Below are 25,641 nucleotides of genomic sequence, written 5' to 3'. Positions count from 1 at the left end.
GGATAAGACAGGATGGGATGAGACAAGGGACAGGATGAGAAGGGGATGGGATGAGATGGGATGGGACGGGGATGAGACAGGAAGAGACGGGACGGGGATGGGATGGGACGGGACGGGATATGGGACAGGACGAGACAAGACAGGATGAGACAAAACGGGATGAGACAGGACGAGTTGGGATTAGACGGATTGGGATAAGACGAGATGGGACAGGAGGGGACGAGACAGGACGCGATGGGGACGACACGAGACGGGACGGGACGAGGCAGAACTGGACGAAATGGGATGGGGCCGGGACGAGCCGAGACTGGAGGGAAAGGGCCGATCCGAGGGCTCGCTGGGCCCTACCCCGGCCGCTCCCAGCAGCGAGGCGAGCCCGCCCCGCCCCGCCCCGGGCCGCCGCAGCCGGGTCCCGCCCCGCGCAGCCGCCGCCGTGCCGGCGGGCGCCATGGAGGACGCGGGCGCGGGCCTGAACGCGGACGCGGAGGTGCGGAAGCTGCAGGAGCTGGTGAAGAAGCTGGAGAAGCAGAACGAGCAGCTCCGCAGCCGCCACGGCGCCCTGCCCGCCGCCCCCCGCCGCGGCGCCGCGGCCTCGCCGCCCCCCGCCGCCTCCCCGCCCGGCGGGCGCTGCCTCAGCCCGCGGGCCCGGCGGCCCGGCCCCGGCAGCGACGAGGGCGGCGGGCTGGGCGGGGAGGCGGCGCTGGCCGCCGAGGAGCTGGAGCTGGAGCTGCTGGCGGGCGGCGACGAGGACGAGATCGGCTGGTGAGGAGGCGGCCGGGGAGCGGGGGCTCGGGGCGGGGCGGCTCCCGGGGGCCCGGGGTCGCTGGGAAACCGGAGCGGGGTCCGGGGCCGCCCCGCGAGGTCCGGAGGTGCTGGAGGACGGGCCGGGGACCCTTATACCGCTGGCAAATGTCACGTAACCCTTCGTCTCGTAAACGCGTTGTCCGTAAGTGCTTTCGTTTATTGCTAACGATGTAGGACCATGGTTTACCTTAGGCAGTTCCTATCGCTTCAAATGGACTGCTTACCGTGCTGCTGCTGCAGGAACGCCTGCAGGTGGCTGTTCATCTCTTCTTTATTATACTTGGGTGAGATTGTAGGGCTACAAAGATGGTCAGAGGGCTGGAGCACCTCCCGTAGGAGGACAGGCTGAGAGAGTCGGTGTTGTTCAGCCTGGAGAAGAGAAAGCTCCGAGGAGATCTTATAGCGACCTTCAAATACTTGAAGGAGGCCTAGAAGAAAGCTGGGGAGTAACTGTTCACAAAGGCTTGTGGTGACAGGACAAGGGGCAATGGGTATAAACTGGAGAGGGGCAGATTTAGGCTAGACATAACGAGGAATTTCTTCACCATGAGAGTGGTGAGGCACTGGCACAGGTTGCCCAGGGAAGCTGTGGCTGCCCCCTCCCTGGGGGTGTTCAAGGCCAGGCTGGATGGGGCCTTGGGCAGCCTGATCTAGTGGGATGTCTCTGCCCATGGCAGGGGGGTTGGAACTGGATGATCTTTAAGGTCCCTTCCAACTCAAACCATTCTGTGATTCTACTGAGAATCAAGAAGGTTTGTTCTCTCTTAATGTCATGCTGTTCTTCAGCTGTCTTTTTGAAGTTTCCTGTGACACTAGTTGAGGAGCAGCATTAGAGCCGCAGGAGAGTAGTGGGGAGGAGCACAGTGCCAACAGAGAAATGCAAGGGAAGCGTGTACATGGAGGAAAAGTGTAAGAAAAGCAGTCTGACTTGGTTTGGAACTGGTTATAAATTCATCTATGAAGGTCTTTTTCTGGAGTGAACATGCAGACAAATTTAAAAAACAAACAAACAGAACTGTCTTTCAGAGTTAGAAACGCCTTTAAAAACACTGGAATGATTCCATGCATGAACAGTGTTTTAGTTGCTCGGGGAGGAGACTTTGTGCACTTCCTTGGAGTAGTCATTTGCCTGACATCCAGCCTGATCCTGGAGAAGTATGACAGCATAAGTTTATTCTCATCCAACATGAGTTTATTAAATTAACAAAAGGCATCATCTTCTGTGAAAAGCAGCTACTCTTATTTCTCCATTTACACCTTGTAATCTACTGGCCTTTAGCATGTCAGAGAAATAGAAAATACTAGATTTGCACAGTAAGTTTGGAGTGGGGTGTCTGTATTTGTGAATGTCATGAATTCTAATGACAATAGATGTTATTGTATACATTAATCCTAAATCATGGGCCATATAATGCATCTCTTCAGTGAAAGTTGGTGTTATAGGAGAGCATACAGTGATGGCATATATGGTATGTGGTTTTGTTTATGCAGTTCTGGACACTCATGGGCAGGTGGCATCCTTCACTGAGCGCTACTCTTGTTGGTGTCAGGTGTTTGACACATTATTTACACTGCCTGTTATTGTGGCTTCAGTCATGTTTCCATGCAAGTTCCAGCCCTCGAAAGACAACAACTTAAATGCAGTCAATTACATTCATTCCTTTCCTAATGTTTTGGCAACTATAGCGCTAATTTTCAATCTCAGAGTAGGACACTGACTGAGACATAAGCATACACCTAGAAGACAGCAGCTGTTAAAATTTACTTGCTGCCATATATATATCAACAAAATAGCTGTGTGATTAAAAACACTTTGTCTTTTCATGCTATAGTTTAATATGCACTTAATGGTAAATTTGGTTTGGCTAGATTGGTGATTTTTTTTTTTTGTTCAAATTGTTCTATAGAAATGAAACTGCTGGAATTTCTGAACACCATTTAAATCAACTGTTGAAGCACTAAATACTCTAAAACTATTTTTTTGCTTAGGAAGGTAGGATGACTTCGTGCATTTGATGAATGGAGGTAATTGCTTTAAATGAAGTTGGAAATTTTCAGAGGGCTAGTGGAGCTATCAAAAAGAAACAAGCCTGAGGACACAGGTGGGATGATGTGTGTAAGTGGATTTCTCTTAAACTCTTTCGTAAAGATCCCACTCTTAATGCCTGGGTTATGCAAGGTCACTCAAAAATTAATTGAATCAACTGAAAGGGTGAAAGTATTCGATGAAATGTAAACCTCATGTGATCTCTCAGGTTCAAACGGATTTGGATCACTGCTACTTAACCCAAAATCCTGTTTAAACTATGAGATTACATCAATGTAGAAATCAAAGACCACTTAGCTGAGGAAACCTCACATGGAAGCAAAATTTAAATCATAGTTTATGCATAAAAGATTTTTTAGTGTTGCCTGTTTGACTGTCTGCATAGAGAAGCTTAGATTTGCCTTTACCTGTGATTTCAGAAGGACCTCGCTGTGGGAGATAATAGATGATGAAGGGTGCTGATTATCTCTGTTCTCTCTGCTTTGTGCAATACAGGCACTTTTTCAATCTGTGTATTCATATACTGCACTATGAAACTGTCTGCAGCCGTGTAATGGCAGAAAAAATAGGTTTTTTCACTGCTAAAATTACATTGGTTTACATTTAACGCTCACATGAGGTTAGTGCCTCTGAAGTTTGGCTATGATTTTAAGATGGAATGGTTGATACTGTGTCTGAAATTGATATTGGAATGTGATTTGTTGCTGTGGTTTGGAGTTGGTAGACTAGTGTTTAGGTTTTAATTCTTTAAATGCTTTTAGATCAATCTACACAGTGCAGAAGTATAAAGTGAAAAATGAAAGGAGAGGGTAGAACTACCCTAAGTTACTAACAAGGGAAAAGGTCTTTGATACTGCTGCTTTAGTAGCATCATTAACTATTAAAACTGCATAACAGTATTAGTGAACTTCAGGACTGTTTATATTTTTGCTTGTTTGTTTTTCTTCACTGTGGTTGGTTAATAGAATCATACAATGGTTTGGGTTGGAAGGGATCCCCAAAGGCCATCTAGTCCAGCCCTGCTGTGGTGAGCTGGGACATCTTGAACAAAGTCAGGTCGCTCAGAGCCCTGTCCAACCTGACCTTGAATGTTTCCATGGATGGGGACCTGTTTCAGTGTTTCACCAAATCAATTGTAAAAAATTTCTTCCTCATATCTAGTCTGAATCTACCTCTTTTAGTTTAGAACCATTACCCTTTGTCCTATCACAATGGGACCTGCTTAAAACTTTGTCCACATCTTTCTTATAGGCCCCATTTAAGTTCTGAAAGGCCACAATAAGGCGTCCCTGGAGCTTTCTTTTCTGCAGGCTGAACAGCCCTAGCTCCTACAGCCTTTCCTCACAGAAGAGGTGTTCCCTCCCTCTGATCAGTTTTGCAGCCCTCCTCTGGACACACTCCAATAGGTCAGTGTCTTTTCTGTGCTGAGGGCTCCAGAGCTGGACGCTGTATTCCAGGCATGGTCTCAACAGAGTGGAGCAGAGGAGCAGAATCGCCTCCCTTGACCTGCTAGCCACGCTTCTTTTGATGCAGCCCAGGATATAGTGGGCGTTCTGGGCTGCAGGCTCACGTTTTCAGCTTGTGTCCAGCTTTTCATCTTCCAGTACACCCACAAGTCTTTCTCAGCAGGTCTGCTCTCAATTCCTTCATCCCTCAGAGTGTATTGATACTCGGGATTTCCTTGACCCAGATGCAGGACCTTGCTCTGGGTTTTGTTGAACCTCATGAGGTTCACAAGGACCCACTTCTCAAGCTTGTCCAGGTCCCTTTGGATGGCATCCCATCCCTCAGACATGTCAACTACACCACTCAGCTGGTGTCATCAATTAAATCCAAATATGTTTTAGGTTTTGAACAGTTTAGCACATTAGACAGTCTTCAAATAGTAAGGTAAATTACTAAAAATATTTCAGTGAATTTAGGCTGAGGTTTTTGGCCCTATGCTTCTGAACCCTGTTCAGTATGCTGAAACTTTCTTCCTAATAGGGTAGTGAAGGCTGCAAGTAGGCACATACACACCTGCACACGGTACTGCCCTCTGTTCTCATGGAGACTTTGTTTTAGATCTGCTAATTACTTCCTCAAAAAGTTGCGACTGGCTGTGATAATGTATTCTGTGGGTGTTCTATTTAGCTATTCTTGACTCAGATTAGATGAAATTTGATTTTGTTTTTTCAAATTTCAATCTGAATAGGTCTCTTTTTTCGATAATTAATTAAAAAGAAAAAAGAGCAGGAAGAGGGACCAGAGTGAAGAAATCCTCTGAGAGGGAGGATGAGGTTTACAGCTCTTTGACTTGCTGGGTAAGGTTGGGTGTGGAGATTTGGTGCATTCAAGATGACTTGGTAACAGTGCACAAGGTGCCTTGCTGTGCTGCTTTTGAAAAGTGAGCTGTCCAGAGTTTATTGCAGAATGAGTATGCAAACATGGGAAATTACTGTAGATTAGTTAATGTGCTGTGAATCCACTGTAACTTGTTTTGCAGTAGCTTGTCACACAGTCACTTACCTAAACTTTGAGGAGCTTTCTTTTAAATGTGAAGAAAACACACAGTGCTTTTTCTTCAAAATTTTTGTGCCTAAAAGAGTACAGAGTTTGATGTGTATCAGTTTTGTGCTTACATTTGCTCAGCAAACTTCAGAACAGTTGCATCTTCTTTAAATCATAGTATTATTGAAGCTAGCCTTGCATTTACCAGTGTTTTCATGTCACTGCAATCTGAAGTTCACTTGGGTATAGCTGAAAGACCTGACAGTTGACTGACTTCATTTACAAATAAAAGGCAGTTACTGTGTGTTTAAAGTGAAATTACTGGTGAGTTGTTTATATTAATAGTTCAAAGTAATATTTTTACTGTTTTTGAAGGCCTCATATTGGTTTGGTATCCTGTTTAGTTAAAATGGAAAGCAAACAATTTTACTATTATACACATTCTCATTCAGCAGCTTGTTCAATTAAATTGGCACCTGTGTTTAATAGCCTGTTTCCATTCTAGTCATCCATTCCAGTTAGCTGGCTAAGTGGCTGTTGTGAGAGACAGAAGATGAAATCATAATTGTCATCTGTAATTATTGTCTTTCAGCTCATATTGCTTGATGTCCTTGGAGCACTAACTTTGTTTTGAAACCTAAAGTTTACCTTGGTGAGCTAGTAAAGTGGTTTGGGATAGAACCGCACCTGAATGAACTCCCTTTGTTGAAATTACATTGCAGCCTCTCATCTTCAGCTGCTAAAATGGCATTGTATTATTGTGATTTAGGTGTCTTGGAAACTGGACAAGTTCTGATCAATTTCTGCACCATGACCTAAGTAAAAGAAGAATTGATTTTTTTTTCATTTTGTGGCAGATTAAATGTCAGTCTGATTTAAAGTTGTTTTTTTAACCAAATTGAGATGATTGCTTCTCAAACTAGGATGATAATTTGAGAAGCAGCATGTGAGAGTACTAAGGATTAGAGAAGTTACCAGCTGTCAAATGAAACAACTGGTGTAACATCAAATAATATTCCATTTGACTAATGTCAGTGAGATATGTTTGTTGTGAAACAGAAGTTTGAGAACTTGTAAGAAGCACTTTTTTCCATTTCTGACTTCTTGTGTGGCAATTACAGCTTTTAAGCATGTTCACTATTTTGATATTATGAAAGCTTCAGTATGGGTATCCTTTGTCTAAATGGTATATCTGAAATTTACCTTATCATCATCATGTCTTGTTTAGGCATGATTCATATTTCTACTTCTCGTTGATGTCGGTAAAAATCTCAGGTCTCAGTAATTAGGCGACTTATTTTGGAAGACATTTAATATGACGCAGACTCCTCAACTTTTTTCTATTCCATGAAGTATCAACAATACCACATCAGAGTGTATATGCTCTAACAAACTCCTTCTGAAAACCTGTTCAAATGTAGGACAGTAGTACAGAGTTTATGTGACAGTTCTTGGGAAGCTACGTGATGGAGTTACAGGAGCTTTGCCAGCTGTTGAAGGCCCGTTTTCCCATTCTGCAATGTCCCTTTCAGGCAGCAACATGTTCTTTTGAGATGAAGAAATGAATAATGGCTATAATTTTCAGCAACTAGCCAAAGCACAGCTAACTATCTTTAATTGCTGGTGACAGGAAGGTAGTTCTGTTCCCCATTGCGCTTTGCAGTCCCTCTGAATCTTCTCAATTCTACTTGAAAATCACGTCATTTAGTTGAAATGTTCTGCTTTGATATAAAGTTGTAATGAGATTGTCAGAGCTTTCTTGTAGTATTCATCTCCTTATTTTGAGAGACCTGGAGTTCTGCTGCACGTCTTTGTATATTCATGCAGACCTCAGAACTAGAAGCGTTCACTTAAATACACCAACAAATTGATCATTACTGGCTAAGCAGTGTGTCTTGGGCAGTTACAAGTGCAAGATAGGAACTTCACAGGGGTGTGGGAGGAGGAAATAAGAAATCTGTGGGCCAGATATTTGTAGGAGTGTCACTTAGATTTTGCATCTTTTTTTTTTTTCTTTACAGACAGAGGTTCTCTTCAGATCTTTACCTGTAGCTGTTTATTCACAATCCATCCTAAAATTTTAAATTATTTAAATTGCTCCGAAGAAGATCTCCTGAAAGTTGTAGATTCGTCTTAAAGTTTAGATTGACACAGTTGGATTCCAAATTGTCTATTTCCAAGATTGTCTAGTACTACTGTCTCCCATTTTGTTTATTTTTAGTCATTTTTCATTGTGGAATTTCCCTCCTGGTTTTTTAGGGGAATTTCTTATCTATCTGTTCATAGATTTCTGTTTTTTTTCTTCACATCTTCAGATTGTTTTCTTGATAGTGCTTTTGCCTGCAACATATTTTGTCTGGTCTCTTGTTTCATTGCCTCTATTGTACCTGCTAGTTTGTGTTTAATGTAGCTAAAATAAACAAGCTCTAACTCAAGTTCCTTCCACTTGTCATCTACTTTCTAATTAAGATCTGTGACTTAATATTCATCTGCATGTGTTTCCCTTGCTCTTATACTGAACAGTAGAAGGACTTTGATAGAAAAAGACTCTTCCTTTCTTCCTGATTAGAATCTTGACTTCCGGCTCATGCCTGTGGCAACTAGCCTCTAATATTTTAATCTTCTGGGAGGTGTTCCTCAGATGAGACAGTTACTACACAGATGTTCCATTCCTTCCTCAGTGTCCTATCCTCTTTCTTCAAACCCTTTTCTTTTTCTGACTCAGCTGTGTCATAGTGCAGCATGCTACAGCTTGCCCCATTTGGCTGACATTAACACATGAGCCTGTAGTGACAGTAGTCTCTCTGCAGAAGCTGTGCCCTTTTGTGCTGTGTCAATTGTTAGTTGAGTCCCTGGCTGCTTTAAACTTTGTATCGGTGCTGCTGTGGTGTAGTTAGCTAATGACACCTGAAGGAAGGGAATATTCACAGAATCACTAGGTTGGAAAAGACCCACAGGATCATCGAGTCCAACCATTCCTATCAATCACTAAACCATGCCCCTCAGTACCTTATCCACCCATCTTTTAAATACCTCCAGGGATGGTGACTCAACCACCTCCCTGGGCAGCCTCTGCCAGTGCCCAGTGACCCTTTCCATGAAAATTTTTTTTCTGATGTCAAGACTGAACCTCCCCTGGCAGAGCTTGAGGCCATTCCCTCTTGTTCTGTCACCTGGCACTTGGGAGAAGAGGCCAACTCCTTCCTCTCAGGAGGATGTAGAGAGCAATAAGGTCTCCCCTCAGCCTCCTCTTCTCCAGGCTAAACAACTCCAGTTCCCCCAGCTGCTCCTCTCAAGACTTATTCTCCAGCCCCTTCACCAGCTTCATCACTCTTCTCTGGACTCGCTCCAGAGCCTCAACATCCTTCTTGTGGTGAGGGGCCCAGAACTGAACACAGGATTCGAGGTGCGGTCTCACCAGTGTTGAGTACAGAGGGAGGATAACCTCCCTGGACCTGCTGGTCACGCCATTTCTGTTATTACTGTGTGCAGCAGAATCATGGTGTCTGGGCTCTCAACGGTGTTTCAAAACAGAAGGAAGCTCCTGGGCTTCTTTTTATGTACTGTTTTTCTTTTACTTGACTCTGTGTCACTGAATTGTGGATTCTTGATTCTACTGTGGAGACTGGAGTGTAGGTTCTGGTGTGTTAACATTTGTAGTAAGGGTGGTAACTGTAAGCTGTTAGCTTTCTCAATAATTTTCAGCTTCCTGTTTGTGTGATTTAGTAGTGTTTAAAGATGTATGAAGTCATACTGGTAATCTCCAATCTTGAAGCTGTTATGCTGCCAGTCACTGCTGTTGCATTGTTGTAGAATGCATTAGCAGGTACAAATCTCTTCAGGAAAGCTCTCCGTCTAGGAGGACATATATATTTTGGGTCAAACAGTAGTTTTACAAAGAAGATCATGTAGTTGTATGAAGTTATGCTTTGTACGTGCTTCATAGTCTGCTTGCCGTTCTTCTTCATTTCCTCATGTTGGGGAGAGAGGGAGAGGTATCACCAGTTCTTAAGCTTGCCCTTGGTCTTATTTTGTTCAACCTAAATTAGGCAAGGCAGATAGGATTAAGTAAGTTTCAAAACTTGAGATTGGCTGTTCTTTGTCAGATAGGAAATTAAGATCACTACTTTATAATAATGAGACTTTATAATTGCACAATGTGCAAGAAACTGTCCTGAAAGAGCCATTGTGTTACAGAATCAACATGCATGTGTTTGTCATGAGGTAGTGGAGTTGCATGAAATATATATATTCTGAAGTTCTATCTTTTCTTGAAATGTAAGGTGTGAAACAAAGTCCTTTAAAGGAAGAACAGTTGACGTGGAAGAATCTGTAATGTGTATTTGGTTAGAAAGGGAGGTAGAAACGTGGGAGGTGCATGACCCTGGATTGATTCAGCAAACTGCTTGTGAAACAAATGCAACAGTTGGAAACTGCAGAAATGAAAGTGTCAGAGCTTAAAATACTAAGTGCCACTTTAATTAGAGTAGTGTTGTAGGTTTGTTGAAGATAGCCCGTTTGTCTGTCTTTAAGAGCACATGAACTTCATTTTCTTGCCTGTTATGCTGGGTGTTACTGTAAACACTTCAAATGTGTTTTGAACTTTTCAAACACAGCAAGGCATGTCAGCTATCCAGTGATAGCGTGTGCAGCACAGAAGTTGACTTTGTTGTCTTTGATACTTCTCTGTATTGTGTAAACGTACCTCAGAAGAAAAAAGATCAGACAAATGCTAAGAAGATAGTAAACTGAGGTGTTAGAGAGCTAGTAAATATTAAACATTACTTTTAACTGTATATAGGTAATCACAGTAAGTACAGCAATTCATGCAATTGTTTACATTGAACTGTAAAAACTGAGTGATTCTTGTGCTTTCCAAGGATTTTCAGGGCAATAAATATGGGATGAGCTCTTAGGTTTTCTTGTGGGCAGAATGCCTGTGAAGATTGTAAGGATTTCTATAAATTCAGTTTTAACAACCAGCATGATACTGTCCAGAGCATAAGCCACAGGGACTGTAGTATGTGGCAGTGGCTATTTGTAGTGTCATTTTTGTTTGAAAACCTGGCAGCTAACAAAAATCCTCTCCTGCATTTGCAAACATAGCTTTCTAATTTCAGTGCTTGCGGGAAGAGTGTTTCAGAGCATGCTCTAAACGAAGTGATCATTGTTTTAGATGAGATATTTGTAGTGATTTTTATAAGCATGCTTCTTGAGAAGCTTTTGTAAGAAGTGACATTAAGGGTAGTAATTAAAAAATATTTTACTGCTGTTTATAAAACAGAGTTCAAGTTCTAGAATTACAGAGAAAGGATCAATTAATAATCTTGTAATAGGCCTGTGGTAAATAACTTCCATGTTGCTGATGTCATTGGTGTAAAAGAAACAAGGGGAAATTTTTGCTGTCTGTATTGCATGGCAGCGAGGCTGATTAGGCTTTCAGATGTTCCTAAGTTACAGTGTGTGGCGTACAACTATATTCACTTAAGAGTGTGAAGTCTATTGTTACTCCTAGTTCACCATTTCTGCATATGTGTAAACTCTAGTTAGAGCTGTAGATCTAGCAGTTCACTGTTGTCTTTTTTCTGAACCACATTCCAAGCTTGGTTCTAGTCCAAAGGTAAGGCTTAAATTATCCCCATTTTGAGTCTGTGATTGGTTATGACTTTTCCTTTAACCTTCTCGTTGAGGGAGGAAAAATTTCCAGTTGAATTTCTAGAGTATTTAAACTGGAATACTTCTTTCTTCAGTTATAGAATGCTGATGTTAAAATAAGTGAATGGAGATGCTGATGGGCACAGGCTTCAGCATGTCCTGGAGAACAATGTGATCACGTAGTTTCTCTCTGCTCTCTGTAAGTTATCTCTTGTTCCTTGTGTTTAATGCTTGACTGTATACCCCTTAGGTCAGAGATAGTCCTTTTGGTTTGTGTTCAAAGGAAAACTAAGGGATCTAAAGGATAGGATACAAGTTATAAGTAAAAATAAGGTGTTTATTGTTCAAGGTTTGAAATGACTGTGTTCCATGCACTTTAGCACTGTTCCTTGGCTACTAAGATGCTTATCACATGCTACAACTTTGCATTTAAGAAAACAACAGTTGCATATTGCATAGTGCTTTGTTTCCTTCTTTCAGGTGAATGTTACTTAAATCTGAAATGTTAATCCTAATTTGTACTTTCCTGTGGTGTAGTGAAAGTGTCCATATACCTAACATGTCTGAAAGGTAAAGACATTTTTCTGGCATATTATTCAGTATATACCAGTGTAGCAGTATAGGCATCACTTCTAGGTAGAAGTCCATGGGTAACTGTATGATATCCATATCACACTATATCCCAAATAGTTAATTTAAAGATAAAACTTGTGCTTTTTTATTTTTTGGGATCATACTGTAGCTACAGTATTAAAATAGAAATAGCATAGTATGTGGTATTCTGTCTGTCTTCATAGATATTTCTTTCCCTCTCCTTTTCAGGTTATATACGTCCCCAAAGAAGAAACTGACTCCAGTGCAAAAATGTGTCAGTCCATTAATTTGGTGCAGGCAGGTGTTGGATTGCCCAAGTCCTGACATTGAATGTGCTAAAAAGTCGTTGATCCACAAGCTGGAACAGACAATGTTGGGTGAGTGCCTGCATACTAACCCCACTGGGTTGAACGTATTTGTTCTAAAATAGTCAAAATTAGCTGATATGTAGTTGTGAGAGAAGTGGGTGAGATCCAGCAGTTACTTCTGTCTAAAGTTTTCCTTGTGGTTTGCAAACAATTTGTTCTACTCGTTTTCTGGACTGAATGAAATGAAGTAAAATGAAAGGAAGCATTGACCATGAGTCATAATTTCAGAATTTTATACTACCTGTATAGTTAAAATTTGGTCAGAAGTTTTCAGAAAGAAACGTCCTTGACTGGAGGGTTTCTTGTCTTAATTTAAAACAGGCTTCCATTTTAAAATTTAATTGTTAAGTGTTTGTCAGTATGTTAACATGGAACTTGGTTAGCTGCTGGATGAACTATTGTATTTCATCTAAGGAAAAGGAGGCTGAAGTTCTTGAATACTTCAGGGAGGTAATATTGGTTTCTTTTCGTCTCATCCCTGGTAATTTAAGATCTTGTTACAGTCAGACTAAAAAATCCAGAGTTCACAATTCTTCCTTGATACAGTTTAGTTGCTTATATTCAAAACTGGAGGACTGAGCGTTTGGCCCTCTGAGGATTAAAGCCTGCATTCTCTACCCTTTTATTCCCAACGTTTTTGATGTCAAACCAACAGCGAAACACAGAAGACCTGATTAGAATTCTCTGTCCATCTGGTTTCTTGCTTCAATTTCTTCATTAAAACCCATTTATATTTAAAAAACAAAAAGTTACTATTAACATCTGTTCTCTCCCCGTATTCCTATCTTTTTGTAGTCTTATGCTATGTATGATCTGGGGTTTTTTTTTACTTGTTATCTTCAGGGATTAACAGAATGGCTGGACTTGAGCTAAGAATATGTGAACATGCAGTTCTAGGAGTGTTCCCAACTATCAGCTCCTTTACATGCTTATATGTAACCTTTGTCCTGAGTTTGACTGTAACTTTTTTCCCCTCCTCGGATTCTATTCTGGAGTAATTCAGTCTTTATTCAGGTTTGTACTAAAATATTTCCTAATAAATTTTGAAATCATTGCTGGTAGACTACTTAAAAAGTCCGTTTCTCGTTCTTAGAAAAATTGTGGGCAAAATGGGGAAAGTGTCTTTAGTATGAGTCACCTTTGATCTTGCCCTGTTTCTTGTTCTTTGTGTATGATGCCTTGATGAATGTGTATAAACGGTTTTCCTGAACAGTTAACATGTTATATAGATCGCTACAGGCAAAACCTGAAATCCTAAACAATGAAGAGTACCCAAATCACAGTGGATTTATGAACCAAGATACAAATTTGGGAATTTGAATACTACAGAGTATTTAGGACTGGATAGCAATTAGGTTAAGCATGAACAATTGTTTGTGATTTAACTTCTTTCAAGGACTAAATAGAAATCTTCCAGAAGTACCAAAAATTATTTTGCCCTAGGGTATCTTTAAGAATTCAGTTATAGTTAAAGCAGAGTGACAAGGAAGCTTCCCTGTGACATGGGCAAACTTGAAAATTCGATCATTCAAGTGATGTGTCTAGGCAACTTTACTTTTTTATTTCCACAGGCCAAGAAGCTAACTCGACAGTGGTATTTGCAATAATTCTGCTGTTCACCTATAGTACTGATAGGAGGAAATATTAGCAGTAGAAGAGACAAGCACCTCTACTGCTGGCTGGAGCAGATTGCCTGGAAAAATGAATTTGTAACAAAAGACAAAATTGTCCTTCAGAGCAGGCAGCCTTCTTACAAGGATAAGGCTTGTTCATACTACTGTTACTTTCTTTCCAGAATCCTTGTTGATGTTTCATTTGCCTTGAATATTTTCTCTTTGGCATTTCCCGTTGGTATGTCTTCCTAATCTAATACCTTTTGCTGTTTCTCAGTCTCAAATATACTCTTGTATTGTATTCCGCATTTTCCTCTTTCTTCTTATAATCTTTTTCATTGTGTGATAAAAAAGGAGGAAAGAGCAGCTTTCAGTTCCATGCTGCTGTGGGCAGTTGCTGAGAAATCAGGACACACAGTGCCTTTTCACTAGTTAGTTCAGGTTTACAATTGCAGTGTGCCCTGCTCAGTGTTGGATGCATGTTCAGACTGGAGGAAACCTTAGGTATAGTCTGGTGCAAAGGCCTCTCTTAGCTGTGCCTCAAGTGCCTGATGAAAAGTGCAAGATCTTGTGCATTTCATGTTGGCAGGAAACCATGGCTTCCACCACATGGTGGTCTAAGATCATATAGGAGTAGAGCACATCAAGAAAGCAGCTGTGGGAACAGAGGAATACTAGGTGTAAGAATTTCTGGAAGAGGTGCTTTCTTAAGACATAGTTGCACAGAATTAGAAAAGAGTAGCTTTGTTCATTTGGCAAGAATCAGCAGCAGGGACGGTAGGTTCTGCAACAGAGCACTAGATTGAGGCAGACATGCGGTACCCAAGGAAACCCCCGAGAGGTAGCAGGGGCAGGCAATTCCCAAATCCCAGAAGCAGCAGCTCTCACATGAAGGAGGCTGACGTAGCAGGGGCGTATCTGTAAGTATTCGTGGGAGATTTTAAACGGTTGCCAGGGAGTGTGAGTGACCAGGAACGTGGCAAATAGGGTGTGGTGTGTCAGTTTTCTGCTTGCCCTTGCCTGCACAAGGGTGCAGTCACCCTCCCAGACCAGGAGGTAAGTTTGATCGGTAGTTACCACCTTCTCAGAAAGGGCTCAACTGTAGTATCTGAATGGCAGAAAACCAGATCCTCTGCTATTGCCAAGGTGGATATGGCTGCCCAGACAGAGCCTCCAAGGAAACTTGCAGCTGTCTGGGTGTCTGGCTGCAGGGAGTGCCAGAACCTCTCATTGGTAGCCAGTGACAATGGTGAGAACGGCTGTGAGGTGTAAGCAGGTAGATGACCTGCTCAGTATGGTGGTAGCACTGGGAGAGGAAGTGGAGTGGGTAAGGAGTATTAGGGAAACTGAGAAAGAGATAGACTGGTGGTACCGTGCTCTGCCCACCCTGAGGCAGGCACAGGAACAACCACTAGAAAAACAGAACAAGGGAATACAGCTTCGTCCTCCTGCCAGCCCTCAGCTCAAAGGCGGGGAGAATGGAAGCAAGTTCATACTTGGGGCAGCAGGTGAGCCCTCTCCATGCCTGCCTTGCCCCCTCAGATAACTCTGTAACAGGTATGAAGCTCCAGATGTGCTAGGTCAGTCAGTTGATGATATAGAAGATGGTTCATCTACTCCAGAGGTGTCATCAAGGTCAGAAATGCCTACTCCCCACATCACAACCACCTCTGTGCAGAAGAAAAGACAAGTGTTAGTTGTAGGCGACTGACTTCTGAGGGGAACAGAAGGACCGGTATGTTGGACAGACCCTCCTCATAGGGAAGTCTACTGCCTGCCTGGGTCCTGGGTAAAGCACATCACTAGGAAACTTCCTAGTTTGGTGAGGCCCTCGGTCTACTACCCACTACTGCTCTTCTGTGTGGGTAGTGACAAAGCTGCAACATGTAATTTGAGGGCAATCAAAAGATACTTCAGAGCCTTGGGATGATTGGTGAAGGAATTGGGAGCACAGGTTATTTTTTCTTCTATTCTTCCAGTTATGAACAGTGATGCCGATAGAAACAGATGTGTGCAGTCAATTAATATATAGCTCTGTGGCTGGTGTCACCACCGCAATTTGGGTTTTTTTGACAATGGGAAAGCCTTCACAGCACCAGGCTTGCTAGCTTCAGATGGGATTCACCTGTCTCAGAAGGGGAAGAGAGTCTGTGCACAGGCACTTGTGGGGCTCATAGATAGAACTTTAAGCTGGATTGGAAGGGGGAGGGGGATGATATCAGACTTCCCCATGGCAAGATATGGGAGGACAAGCCAGGATTAGAGGGACGAGGTGCTAGCAAGGGCCCTCAGAAATGTACTGAGCACACTGCGGAACACTCAGAGAGGGGATGCTGAGGTAGCACAAGCCAACAGGGAAGCAACAGGGAAATGTCTCGGAAGAACAAAGAAGTGCTACTCTAAGAAGGCTACACAGCCAACAGCCAAGCTGAAATGCCTCTACACCAATGCACACAGCTTTGAGCAAGAAACAAGAGGAGCTGGAAGCCACCGTGCTGCTGGAAAGCTATGACCTGATTACCACTACTGAAAGTCGGTGGGATGAATCTTGTAACTGGAGTGCAGCTATCAGTGGCTACAAGCTGTTCAGAAGAGACAGGTGAGGAAGGAGGAGCAGAGGAGTTGCCCCCTACATCAAGAAATGGATGGAGTGTGAAGAGCTGTCTCTGAAAAATAGTCTTGAGCAGGTTTAAAGCCTGTGACTAAGAGAATCATAGAATCATAGAATAACCAGGTTGGAAGAGACCCACCGGATCATCGAGTCCAACAAATCCCTCAGTGACTATGTCACCACAAATACTGTAGAGCAGACACAAGGGAATGGGTCCATGGCTAGGAGGGAGCTGGGCTCAGGATTCAGAAACACATGAGACAGGTGAGGTCCTCGCTGGATGTCAGCCACCACAGAAGGGGAAGAGAGACCCTCATGATCTCTCAGGTTTATACCGAGTATGATGTATATGAGACGAAATACTCTGTTGGTCAGTTTAGGGTCACCTGCCCTATTCACCCCTTCTCACAGGTGTGGCCTCTTTTCCACAAGCTTGAGGATGGCCTTGGCTAAGTATAAGCATTGGCTTTTTTGCGCACCAATGCCCTGTGTTATCACTCTGGGAGAAGAACACTGTCTCTAAAACATGCAGTTAGCATTCAGAAAAATGAAATGACAGCATCTGAGTGAACCACAAAATTGACTCTAATTTAGCTTAAACCACAACATAGCTACCGGAGGCATCATGCTTTCAGGCTCTCATCCTGCTGGGGAACTTCAGTGACCCAGATATCGGCTGGAAAAGTAGCACGGCAAGCTGTAGGCAATCCAGGAAACTCCTGGGGTGCATTGAAGACAACTTTTTAAGCCAGGTAATAAGCCACCCTAACCAGGGGAGATGCAATACTTTGACTTGGTGTACACCAATGTGAGTGAGTTAATTGGGGATATCAAGGCTGGACCCTGCCTGGTACGTAGTGGTCACACACTGATGGAGTTTGTGGTCCTGAGGAATATGGGTCACGCAGAGTCAAATCAAGACCCTGAATTTCAGGAAAGCAAAATTCCAGCTTTTCAAGGAATTAGTTAACAGTGCCCCCTGGAAAAAGAAAAGAGAGCAGATTAGAGGTGGCAGATCTTTAAGGATGCTTTCCATAGAGCTCCAGAGCTCTCCATCCCCAGGTGCAAAAAGTCTGGCAAGAAAGGCAAAAGGCTGGCAAGGCTGAGTCTTGATCTGTGGCTCAGGCTAAAGGGCAAGAAGGAAGTGCACAGGCAGTGAAAGCAGGGTGAGCTATCCTGGGAAGAGTACAGGGGCACTTTCCATTTGTGTAGGGATGAGGTCAGGAAGGCCAAGACACAGCTGGAGCTGAACTTGACAAGGGATGCAAAGAATAACAACGGCTTCTAGAGGTAAATCAGAAAAGAAAGGTTGAAGAGAGTGTACCTGCTGTGATGAGTAAGACTGCCAAGCTAGCAACAACTGAGGAGAAGGCTTGAAGTACTTAACTTTCTTGCCTCAGTCTTCACTAGCAACCTTTCTTCCCACACCTCTCAAAGGGGTGGGCTGCAAGATGCAGACTGGGAGAGCAAAGTCCCTCCTGCTCTAATAGAAGATCAATTTTGCGACTGCCTGAGGAACTTGGATGTACATGAATCCATGGGACCAGATAAGATGCATCTAAGAGTTGTGAGAGAATTGACTGATGTAGTTGCCGAGCCACTCTCTGTGATATTTGAAAAGTCATGGCAGGCAGGCAGGCAGGCAAAGTCCCTGGTGTCTGGAAAAAGGGTAGAAAGGAGGACCCTGGGAACTACTGGCATGTCAGTCTTACCTCAGTGCCTGGGATGATCAATGAACAGATCTTCCTGGAAGCTATGCTAAGGCACTTGAAGGACAAGGAGGTGATTTGAGATAGCCAGCATGGCTTTACTAAGGGCAAGTCCTGCCTGACCAACCTAGTGGCCTTCTGTGAGGAAGTGACTACATCAGTGGACAAGAGAAGACCCATGGATGTTATCTGTCTGGGCATCTCCACAATACCCTTCTCTCTAAACTGGAGAGAGATAAATTTGATGGGTGGACTGTTTAGTGGATAAGAAATTGGTTGGATGGTTGCACCCAGAGGGTAGTGATCAACAGCTCAATATCTGGATGGAGACCTGTGACAAGTGATGTCCCTCGGGAGAAGAGCAACAAAGCTGGTGAAGGGGCTGGAGAACAGGCCTTATGAGGAGCGGCTAAGAGAGCTGGGGTTGTTTAGCCTGGAAAAGAGGAGGCTGAGGGGTGACCTTATTGCTCTCTACAACTACCTGAAAGGAGGTTGTAGAGAGGAGGGTGCTGGCCTCTTCTTCCAAGTGACAGGGGACAGGACAAGAGGGAATGGCCTTAAGCTCCGCCAGGGGAGGTTTAGGCTAGACGTTAGGAAAAAATTCTTTACAGAAAGGGTCATTGGGCATTGGAACAGGCTGCCCAGGGAGGTGGTTGAGTCACCTTCCCTGGAGGTGTTTAAGGCACAGGTGGATGAGGTGCTGAGGGATATGGTTTAGTGTTTGATAGGAACGGTTGGACTCGATGATCCGGTGGGTCTCTTCCAACCTGGTTATTCTGTGATTCTGAGTCTGTTCTGGGTCCAGTGATATTTCATATCTTTCTCAACAACGTAGATGACACCAAGCTGAGTGGTGAAGTTGACACCCCTTAGGGATGGGATGCCATCCAGAAGGACCTTGACAAGCTGGAGAAGTGACTTGTGAAACCTAGGCGGCCTGTAACACCTCCACCAAGAAAAGAAGCTGAGAGAGCTGGGGTTGTTAAGCTTGGAGAACAGAAGACTCCGAGGAGACATTATTGCAGCCTTTTAATACTTAAAAGGGGCTTATAAGAAACACAGGGGGGATCTTTTTAGCAGGACCTGTAACAATAGGACAAGGGGTAATGGTTTTAAACTGAAACAAGTTTAGACTAGACACTGGGAAGAATTTTTTCATGCTGAGGGTGGTGAAACGCTAGACCAGGTTGCCCAGGGAAGCAGTAGAATGGGAACATTCAAGATCAGGTTGGCTGGTTCAGAGCAAGCTGATCGAGGTGAAGATGTCGCTGCTCGTTGCAGGGGGGTTGGACTAGATGCCCAGTAAAGGTCCTTTCCAACCCAAACCACTTGATGATATTGCAGTTTCTACTGAGTCAGCATTTTTATTTAAATACTTAAAGTCAATTGCGTGATCAGTACAACTGGTAGAAGAACTGCATGGCTGCATGTGTAAAAACTCATATTTTCCATGCTGACTGAAGTTTGATATATCAGTTCAGCATTGAGCTTGTTCAAAGCCAGCTGTTACTTAGCTAACTTTAGTCTCGGTGATAGACTTCACTAATAATTGTTTTGAATTACTATGGGAACTGCTAGAACAAATATGTCACATACTTGTAACAAAAATATCGTGTCTCTAGCATTTGGAAAAATTGCGCCAGATTCATACAGTAGATTTTCTGAACCACCTAAGCATAAGTTCTCTGCACTCAAATTTTTCTATTCTTATTTTCTAGAGCAAAAGAGAGATTCGAGACCAATTTAACCAAATGTTGACTGAAATTAGATGCTGCATACTGTTTCTGAATGTGATAGAAGAAAATGCCCGCTAAAATAAGAATGTTACTCATTAACCCTCCTCTCCAGTGTTTTGAAAGCTAGTGCGTAATCTAATTTAACATCTATTCCTCATCTGGATTGTTCTGTCCAGTTCTGGAATCCCCAGCGTTAGAAAGATATGGAGCTGTTGGAACGGGTCCAGAGGAGGGCTACAAGGATGATCAGGGGCTGGAACACCTCCCATGTGGAGACAGGCTGAGAGAGTTGAGTTTGTTCAGCCTGGAGGAGAGAAGGCTCTGAGGAGACCTTATAGTGACCTTCCAGTACCTGAAGGGGGCCAACAAAAAAGTTGTGTAGGGTCTTTCTACAAGGGCTTGTAGTGATAGGACGAGGGACAATGGCTGTAAACTGGAGAGGGGCAGATTTAGACTAGACATAAGGAGGAATTCCTTCACTATGAGAGTGGTGAGGCACTGGCACAGGTTGCTGAGGGAAGTCGTGGCTGCCCCATTCCTGGAGGTGTTCAAGGCCAGGTGGGATGGGGTTTTGGGCAGCCTGATCCAGTGGGAGGTGTCTCTGCCCATGGCAGGGGGTTTGGAACTAGATGATCTTTAAGGCCCCTTCCAACCCAAACTATTCTACGATCATTTTAATATTAAAATGCATTATTTGTCTTACATTCTGAAAAAAGACTATATCTCTAGTTTTTGTAAAAATAGTAATGTATTTGTATATTTTCCTGTAGGAAAAACTTAAGGAGCTCTAGGCCAGAAAGGTGGTTTGAGTTCAGGGTTTTTTCTGGGGAAAAATACAGTGCTGAGGAAGGTAGAAGTTCGTATTAGCTAGGATGAAAACTGCTGTACCGCATGAAGTGTCATTGTCTACCAGGGCATACTTACTATATGTAACAAAGGTATGCTTTCTTTCATCTAGACAAATCTGTATGTGATCGAATATTTTGTGTTGTTATGGATATATACAAAGCGCCTGTTATACAGTAGTACAATTGTTTACTAATTTGTGGTCGATATTTTAAAATAAGTGTCTGTGTAATAAATACAAAATGAAGACCTGTTGTGCGAAGTTACATTTCAGGGTTTTGTTACTGTCATTTTTGGCAAGAGATGAAAAGTAAATTTTTTTGGCACGAGAACAAAGATTCGGTTGGAATAAATGCTCTGGGGCTCCTATGTGAATACCAGAAGAACTTGCTATCAAAGGAGTTGTCTCATCATACTCATTGAGAATACAACTGGCTAGTAATTACTGGTTTTGTAAACTGAGCTTTGTAATAAAATGTAGATTTCCCTCCTGACACTCATACCTCAAGACTGCTTGCTAGAATTCACTAATTGCTGAAATTAGTGCGTAACGTTTAAGACTTGCAGTGAAGGCTGAAATATAAACTTTCCATCCTCTATCTGTAACTGTCTTTTCACTGCAATTAAAACACTAGTGATATTATCTGGTTCATATTTCAGAAAGGATCTTTACATGTACTGCAATTTAAGGAACCTGCTGCAAAATCAGTTATAATTTCTGCTGCTTCTGTCTGTGTTGCATTCTGCCATCCAATTGGATGGTATGTTTTTTTGGTCACTACTACATACTAATTCACTGATGCAATCAGATAGAATATTCTGGTTGTTTTTAACATCATTACACTTGAGTAGGCTGGATGATAGAACAGCCCCACTATTGCGTGTACTGAACAACTGAGGAGGCAGTGACCAAGAGCAGAGTGGGGTGAGAGATGGAGCTGAAGAAAGCTTTCCTGCTGAAAGTAGCATTACAAACAACTGTAGTCTCTTTTGGCTTCTTGTGTTGTCACAATAACAAAAACAACTTCCACTAAATAAAAGGATTTTTAGTGAACAAATTAGTGTTCAATAGCCTAATTATTACTGCACTACTTGAAGCCCTTTTTCAGTAACAGAAATGCCACACAGTATCCCAATAGTCTTTGAATAGCTTAATTTCTGTTTTTTTCCCTAACCTCTGGAGTGTATTCTTGTGCTTTTACTAGGCCTGTTCTTGCAGTTTATAATATATACGCATAGTTTCAATACTATTGTGCCTCAAAGGGAGTTTAGTCTCTAGCAGCTAGATGAGCAGCAACTTAATCTAATTTAGGTTTACATATGCTAAAGTTTAATCTCTAGCTTTCAATTTAATGTTTTGCAATTTAATTTGTTCTTTGTTAAAACACAGTTCTATTTGTCATAGAATACTTTCAGCAATTAAGGAACTGATTTTACCAAGAGTGGCCAAACTTCCTTTGGTTCCCTCTTCCCCCACTGATGTCCCATTTTCTGTTATATTAAAATAATATCTAAATTTCTGAACAGAATAGTCATTTAAGTAACTATACAAATCATACATCTGGTAGCTAAGGGAACTGCAGTGCCATACTGCAAACGTTTGTCTGAGGTTAAAAGTAATCTAAAAATAGTGTAGCATTGGAATATTTATAATGCGTAGCAGAGGAAAGTTCTAGATGCTAGCTTGTATATGGAGTTGAAGCCCACGAACATAAAAATGAGACAGCGTTAGAGTGGGAGGTGTATGGGAGGCAATAATCCTACAGTCAGTTTGCTTTAATGTGCCCAGTAGGTTCATGGTCCCCAGAAATATAAACAGGAGCATTTGCCATTATTAATGATTTTTCATTTTAGCATATGCTTGGGGGAGTTTTGTTGATGCTGTTGCTTAGTTTTGTGTGGTGCAGGTCTTGAGGCTACTGTTGAAAAGCTGTGTGATCTAGACAAGTTTGTGAATTCTGGAGAACTAGCCTTTGTGGTGTTCTCTGGTATGTATGCAATGGTGCATAGGATGGATGGATGTAAGCATAGCTTAGCTACTGCTGTCTTTTGAGTTGCTTCCCTCCTCCTTCCCAACACCTGCATTGAACATTTTGAAAAGAAGAGGTTAGTTCTAGTGATCTTAGATCTGATTTTTAGAGGGAAAATGTTCGTCGCTGTCTCATCTTGCCCTCTTCTCCCATTCCTTCCACAGTATGGTTTTATCTAGGAGATGAAGCAGTCAGTTGAAAAACTTCCCAGTAACTGAAACGCTCTACTCGAATCATACAGTAATTAAATCACACTACAGATATCATATAGTATTTTATTCATTTTTTACTGGTTCCTTCAGTATAATTTGTCACTTTTCTCCTCTTTCATACAGCCCTCAAGAGACAGAGTTTGTACAGTAGCCCTTTCAGTGCAGTCAGTTATGCGAGCTCCTATAGTCCAAACACTAGTAGTCCCTACAGCAGTGGTTTTAACTCTCCCTCCTCAACACCAGTGAAATCTGCTTTGGCGAAACAGCTTATACCTCCTGGCACCTCAGGTGAGTGTGTCTGTGAGTGTCTGGTCTCTCTCTTTATTCTTCACCCTCTTCCTCTCAGGATGTGCTCAAGTAGATTGCATTTGCATTGAATCAGAGCAAGAAAGATAACAAAAACTTGTCAGTCCTTTGTAGGATGTTTGCATCGTGTATTATATAAGCTTTTCAAGAAAGGTTTTTTTAAAGATTTTCTGGTATAAGGTACATTTAAAATGTTTTCTCTAGATAATCTATGTCCCTGAAATCACTGATGAATATTAGCAGTTAGGCCAAAACACATAGTATTAATTCTAGAATTTGCCTTATAACTGACGGAGGTGCAAGTTGCTTAGTAGGTGTTAAAAGGTTTGGTGTTGGTATTTTTTAAAGTCTTTGCAACTACCCTGTGAAGTGAAATATTTGATATGCAATATATTGATCGTTACCTCTGAGGTGCGAATGATGTAGTTTAAGGAAGAAGCACATATTTTAATTAAAGTAATTTCTTGAGCCTTTGTGGTTATCAGTGTAAACACTAACTTCTGGCAATGTTTTCTGCCTTTGTTCTGCACTGTAGACACTTTCTTTGCATCAAAAAAATCGATGCCCAAAACTCTGAAATTGGAATGTTGGCTTAATTTATATACACACATTACCTCGAGTTAGCTTGTAGGGAATATGAAAAAACATTGCATTGACAATCCAGCTATCTGTAGTTAGCTGTGGACTTGCAGTGAGAAGCCTGCACTGTGGTATATTCACCAGAGCCATTACTCAGGTTTTGTTTTAATGTAGGTTGAAATTTGCTACAGGTGGACCAGATTGTATGTTGTTAATTTGTTTTGCCACCATCATAATGACTCTATAAAGATGCTGATTTTTATAAGTTAGTGGCTAATCTCTGCTTTTATAAATTTTGTTTGCAAGCTAGGTTCACAATCAGTGGTCTGTCAGACTCAGTGTCTCTGTCATAATCTGTTTTCTGATTGGTATCTTTTAGTAGGGAAGGTAATAGAACTTGGTTTTTTTTATTTTTTTCACATTCCCTGTTACTTTATTTTCTTTCTGTAGGTCATCTTAAAAGTTCAGCAGACAGAAATCCTCCACTAAGTCCACAGTCCTCTCTTGACAGTGAATTAAGTGCATCAGAGATGGATGAAGACTCTACTGGGTCTAATTACATTAAGCTAAATGATGTTACAGATGTGCAAATTGTAGCACGAATGCAGGAAGAAAGTAAGTATTTTCCATCCTAGAAATGAAGTGGAGCAGTTGATTTTTTTTATTGAATGACTGCAGTAGCACTTGTTTAGCAGGAGTGGAAAAGTGATGTAGATTCTACTATAGTTGTACAATTGTTGTTCTGAGAAGGCCAGCTAGGGCTTCTTTCTCCAGGATAAAGACAGGAAGTTGCTGTGCAGAAATGATCTTGAGGAACAGTGGATAAAAGAAATGTTAGAGATAGTATGAATTGGAAGTGTATAGTGTGTGATTGAAGAATGGTTGTTAGAGTGGACTACGGCCTGCCACCAGTTTTCTCAGGTGATATATGCCTTCCAGTCTTGTTGACGTCAGGGCTTAAACCATTATTTGAATCACCAAATGTAAAGTCAATGATGGTAAAGAATAGTTAAGATAAAAATAAGACCCAATATATGTATATTTTTAATAAATTATATGTATGTACTATTCTACTAATATATTGCATGCACAAAAATAGAAATGTAAAAAGAATATTATATAGATGAAATATGCTACTTTTCAAATACTATTTTATTAGTAGTGTAAAATTTTCTTCCTGCAGCCCAGTGGATTGTATTGCATACCCCCTAGAGTGTGGGCTCCCCACTGTGGAGACCGCTGGTCTAGCAACTCTAATTTCTATAGGGGTAGCTTATCTTACAGCTTTTTTGTTACATTTACGTTGCAAGCTGCTGTAGTTCTGGCTGCTGTAATTGTTATAGAATGTTATATGATATCAAAACTAAGATGTAGCCTGTGTCACTAAGTATAAAGCGTGGGAGAAGAGGTGAACAAGTACAACACACACCTGTACTGCTGATTGCTGTAGTAGGAAGAGGAATGAGCTCACCTATGTATTTGAAGACTTTATCAGCCAGTAAATAACATTTTTTGGTACTAATATGGAATTAATTAAATGCCTCAAATAAAAGGAGCGAAGGTGAGCCAAATTTGAGTCTGAGCACTGGGTAGATATTTGTATGTGCTGTCTCTAGTCTGAACTGTTTGTAAGCTGGAAGCAAGTAAACAATGTTCTCAATGTGGCTAGGCCTCCGGCAAGAGTATGCAGCAACTGCTTCTCGGCGTAGTTCTGGTTCTTCTTGCAATTCTACAAGGAGAGGCACATTCAGCGATCAGGAGCTTGATGCGCAGAGTTTAGAAGATGAAGAAGATGGCACACATCATGCAGTGCACCCTGCTGTTAACAGATTCTCACCGTCACCTCGCAGTTCTCCCTGGCCTTCACCAAAACAATCTCCAAGGAATTCACCTCGCTCCCGATCACCTGCTCGAAGTATAGAATACAGTAGAGTGTCACCCCAACCAATGATTAGCCGTTTACAGCAACCTCGTCTTTCGCTTCAAGGCCATCCTACAGATCTGCAGACTAGCAATGTCAAAAGTGAAGGTAAAAAGCTCT

The 25,641-nt window shown here is 42.1% G+C and overlaps 1 protein-coding gene across 2 annotated transcripts in view; it reads left to right on the top strand.

Moving 5' to 3' along the window:
- The first annotated feature begins 410 nt into the window (after nt 1–410).
- Nucleotides 411–25,641, top strand: part of SLAIN2 (SLAIN motif family member 2) — a 40,326-nt gene continuing 15,095 nt past the window's right edge. For both annotated transcript variants that reach the window (XM_069856080.1, XM_069856079.1), the window contains exons 1-5: nt 411–762; nt 11,819–11,967; nt 22,839–23,003; nt 24,051–24,215; nt 25,270–25,629. In XM_069856080.1, coding sequence (XP_069712181.1) covers nt 449–762; nt 11,819–11,967; nt 22,839–23,003; nt 24,051–24,215; nt 25,270–25,629 — 1,153 coding nt within the window. In that variant the 5' untranslated portion in view covers nt 411–448. The remainder of the gene's footprint in view (nt 763–11,818; nt 11,968–22,838; nt 23,004–24,050; nt 24,216–25,269; nt 25,630–25,641) is intronic.

Source organism: Phaenicophaeus curvirostris, chromosome 4, assembly GCF_032191515.1.
Source record: "Phaenicophaeus curvirostris isolate KB17595 chromosome 4, BPBGC_Pcur_1.0, whole genome shotgun sequence".
In the NCBI taxonomy this organism is placed as follows: domain Eukaryota; kingdom Metazoa; phylum Chordata; class Aves; order Cuculiformes; family Cuculidae; genus Phaenicophaeus; species Phaenicophaeus curvirostris.
The sequence above is the reverse complement of the archived record's forward strand: the minus strand, read 5'-3'. Positions and strand labels throughout refer to the sequence as shown.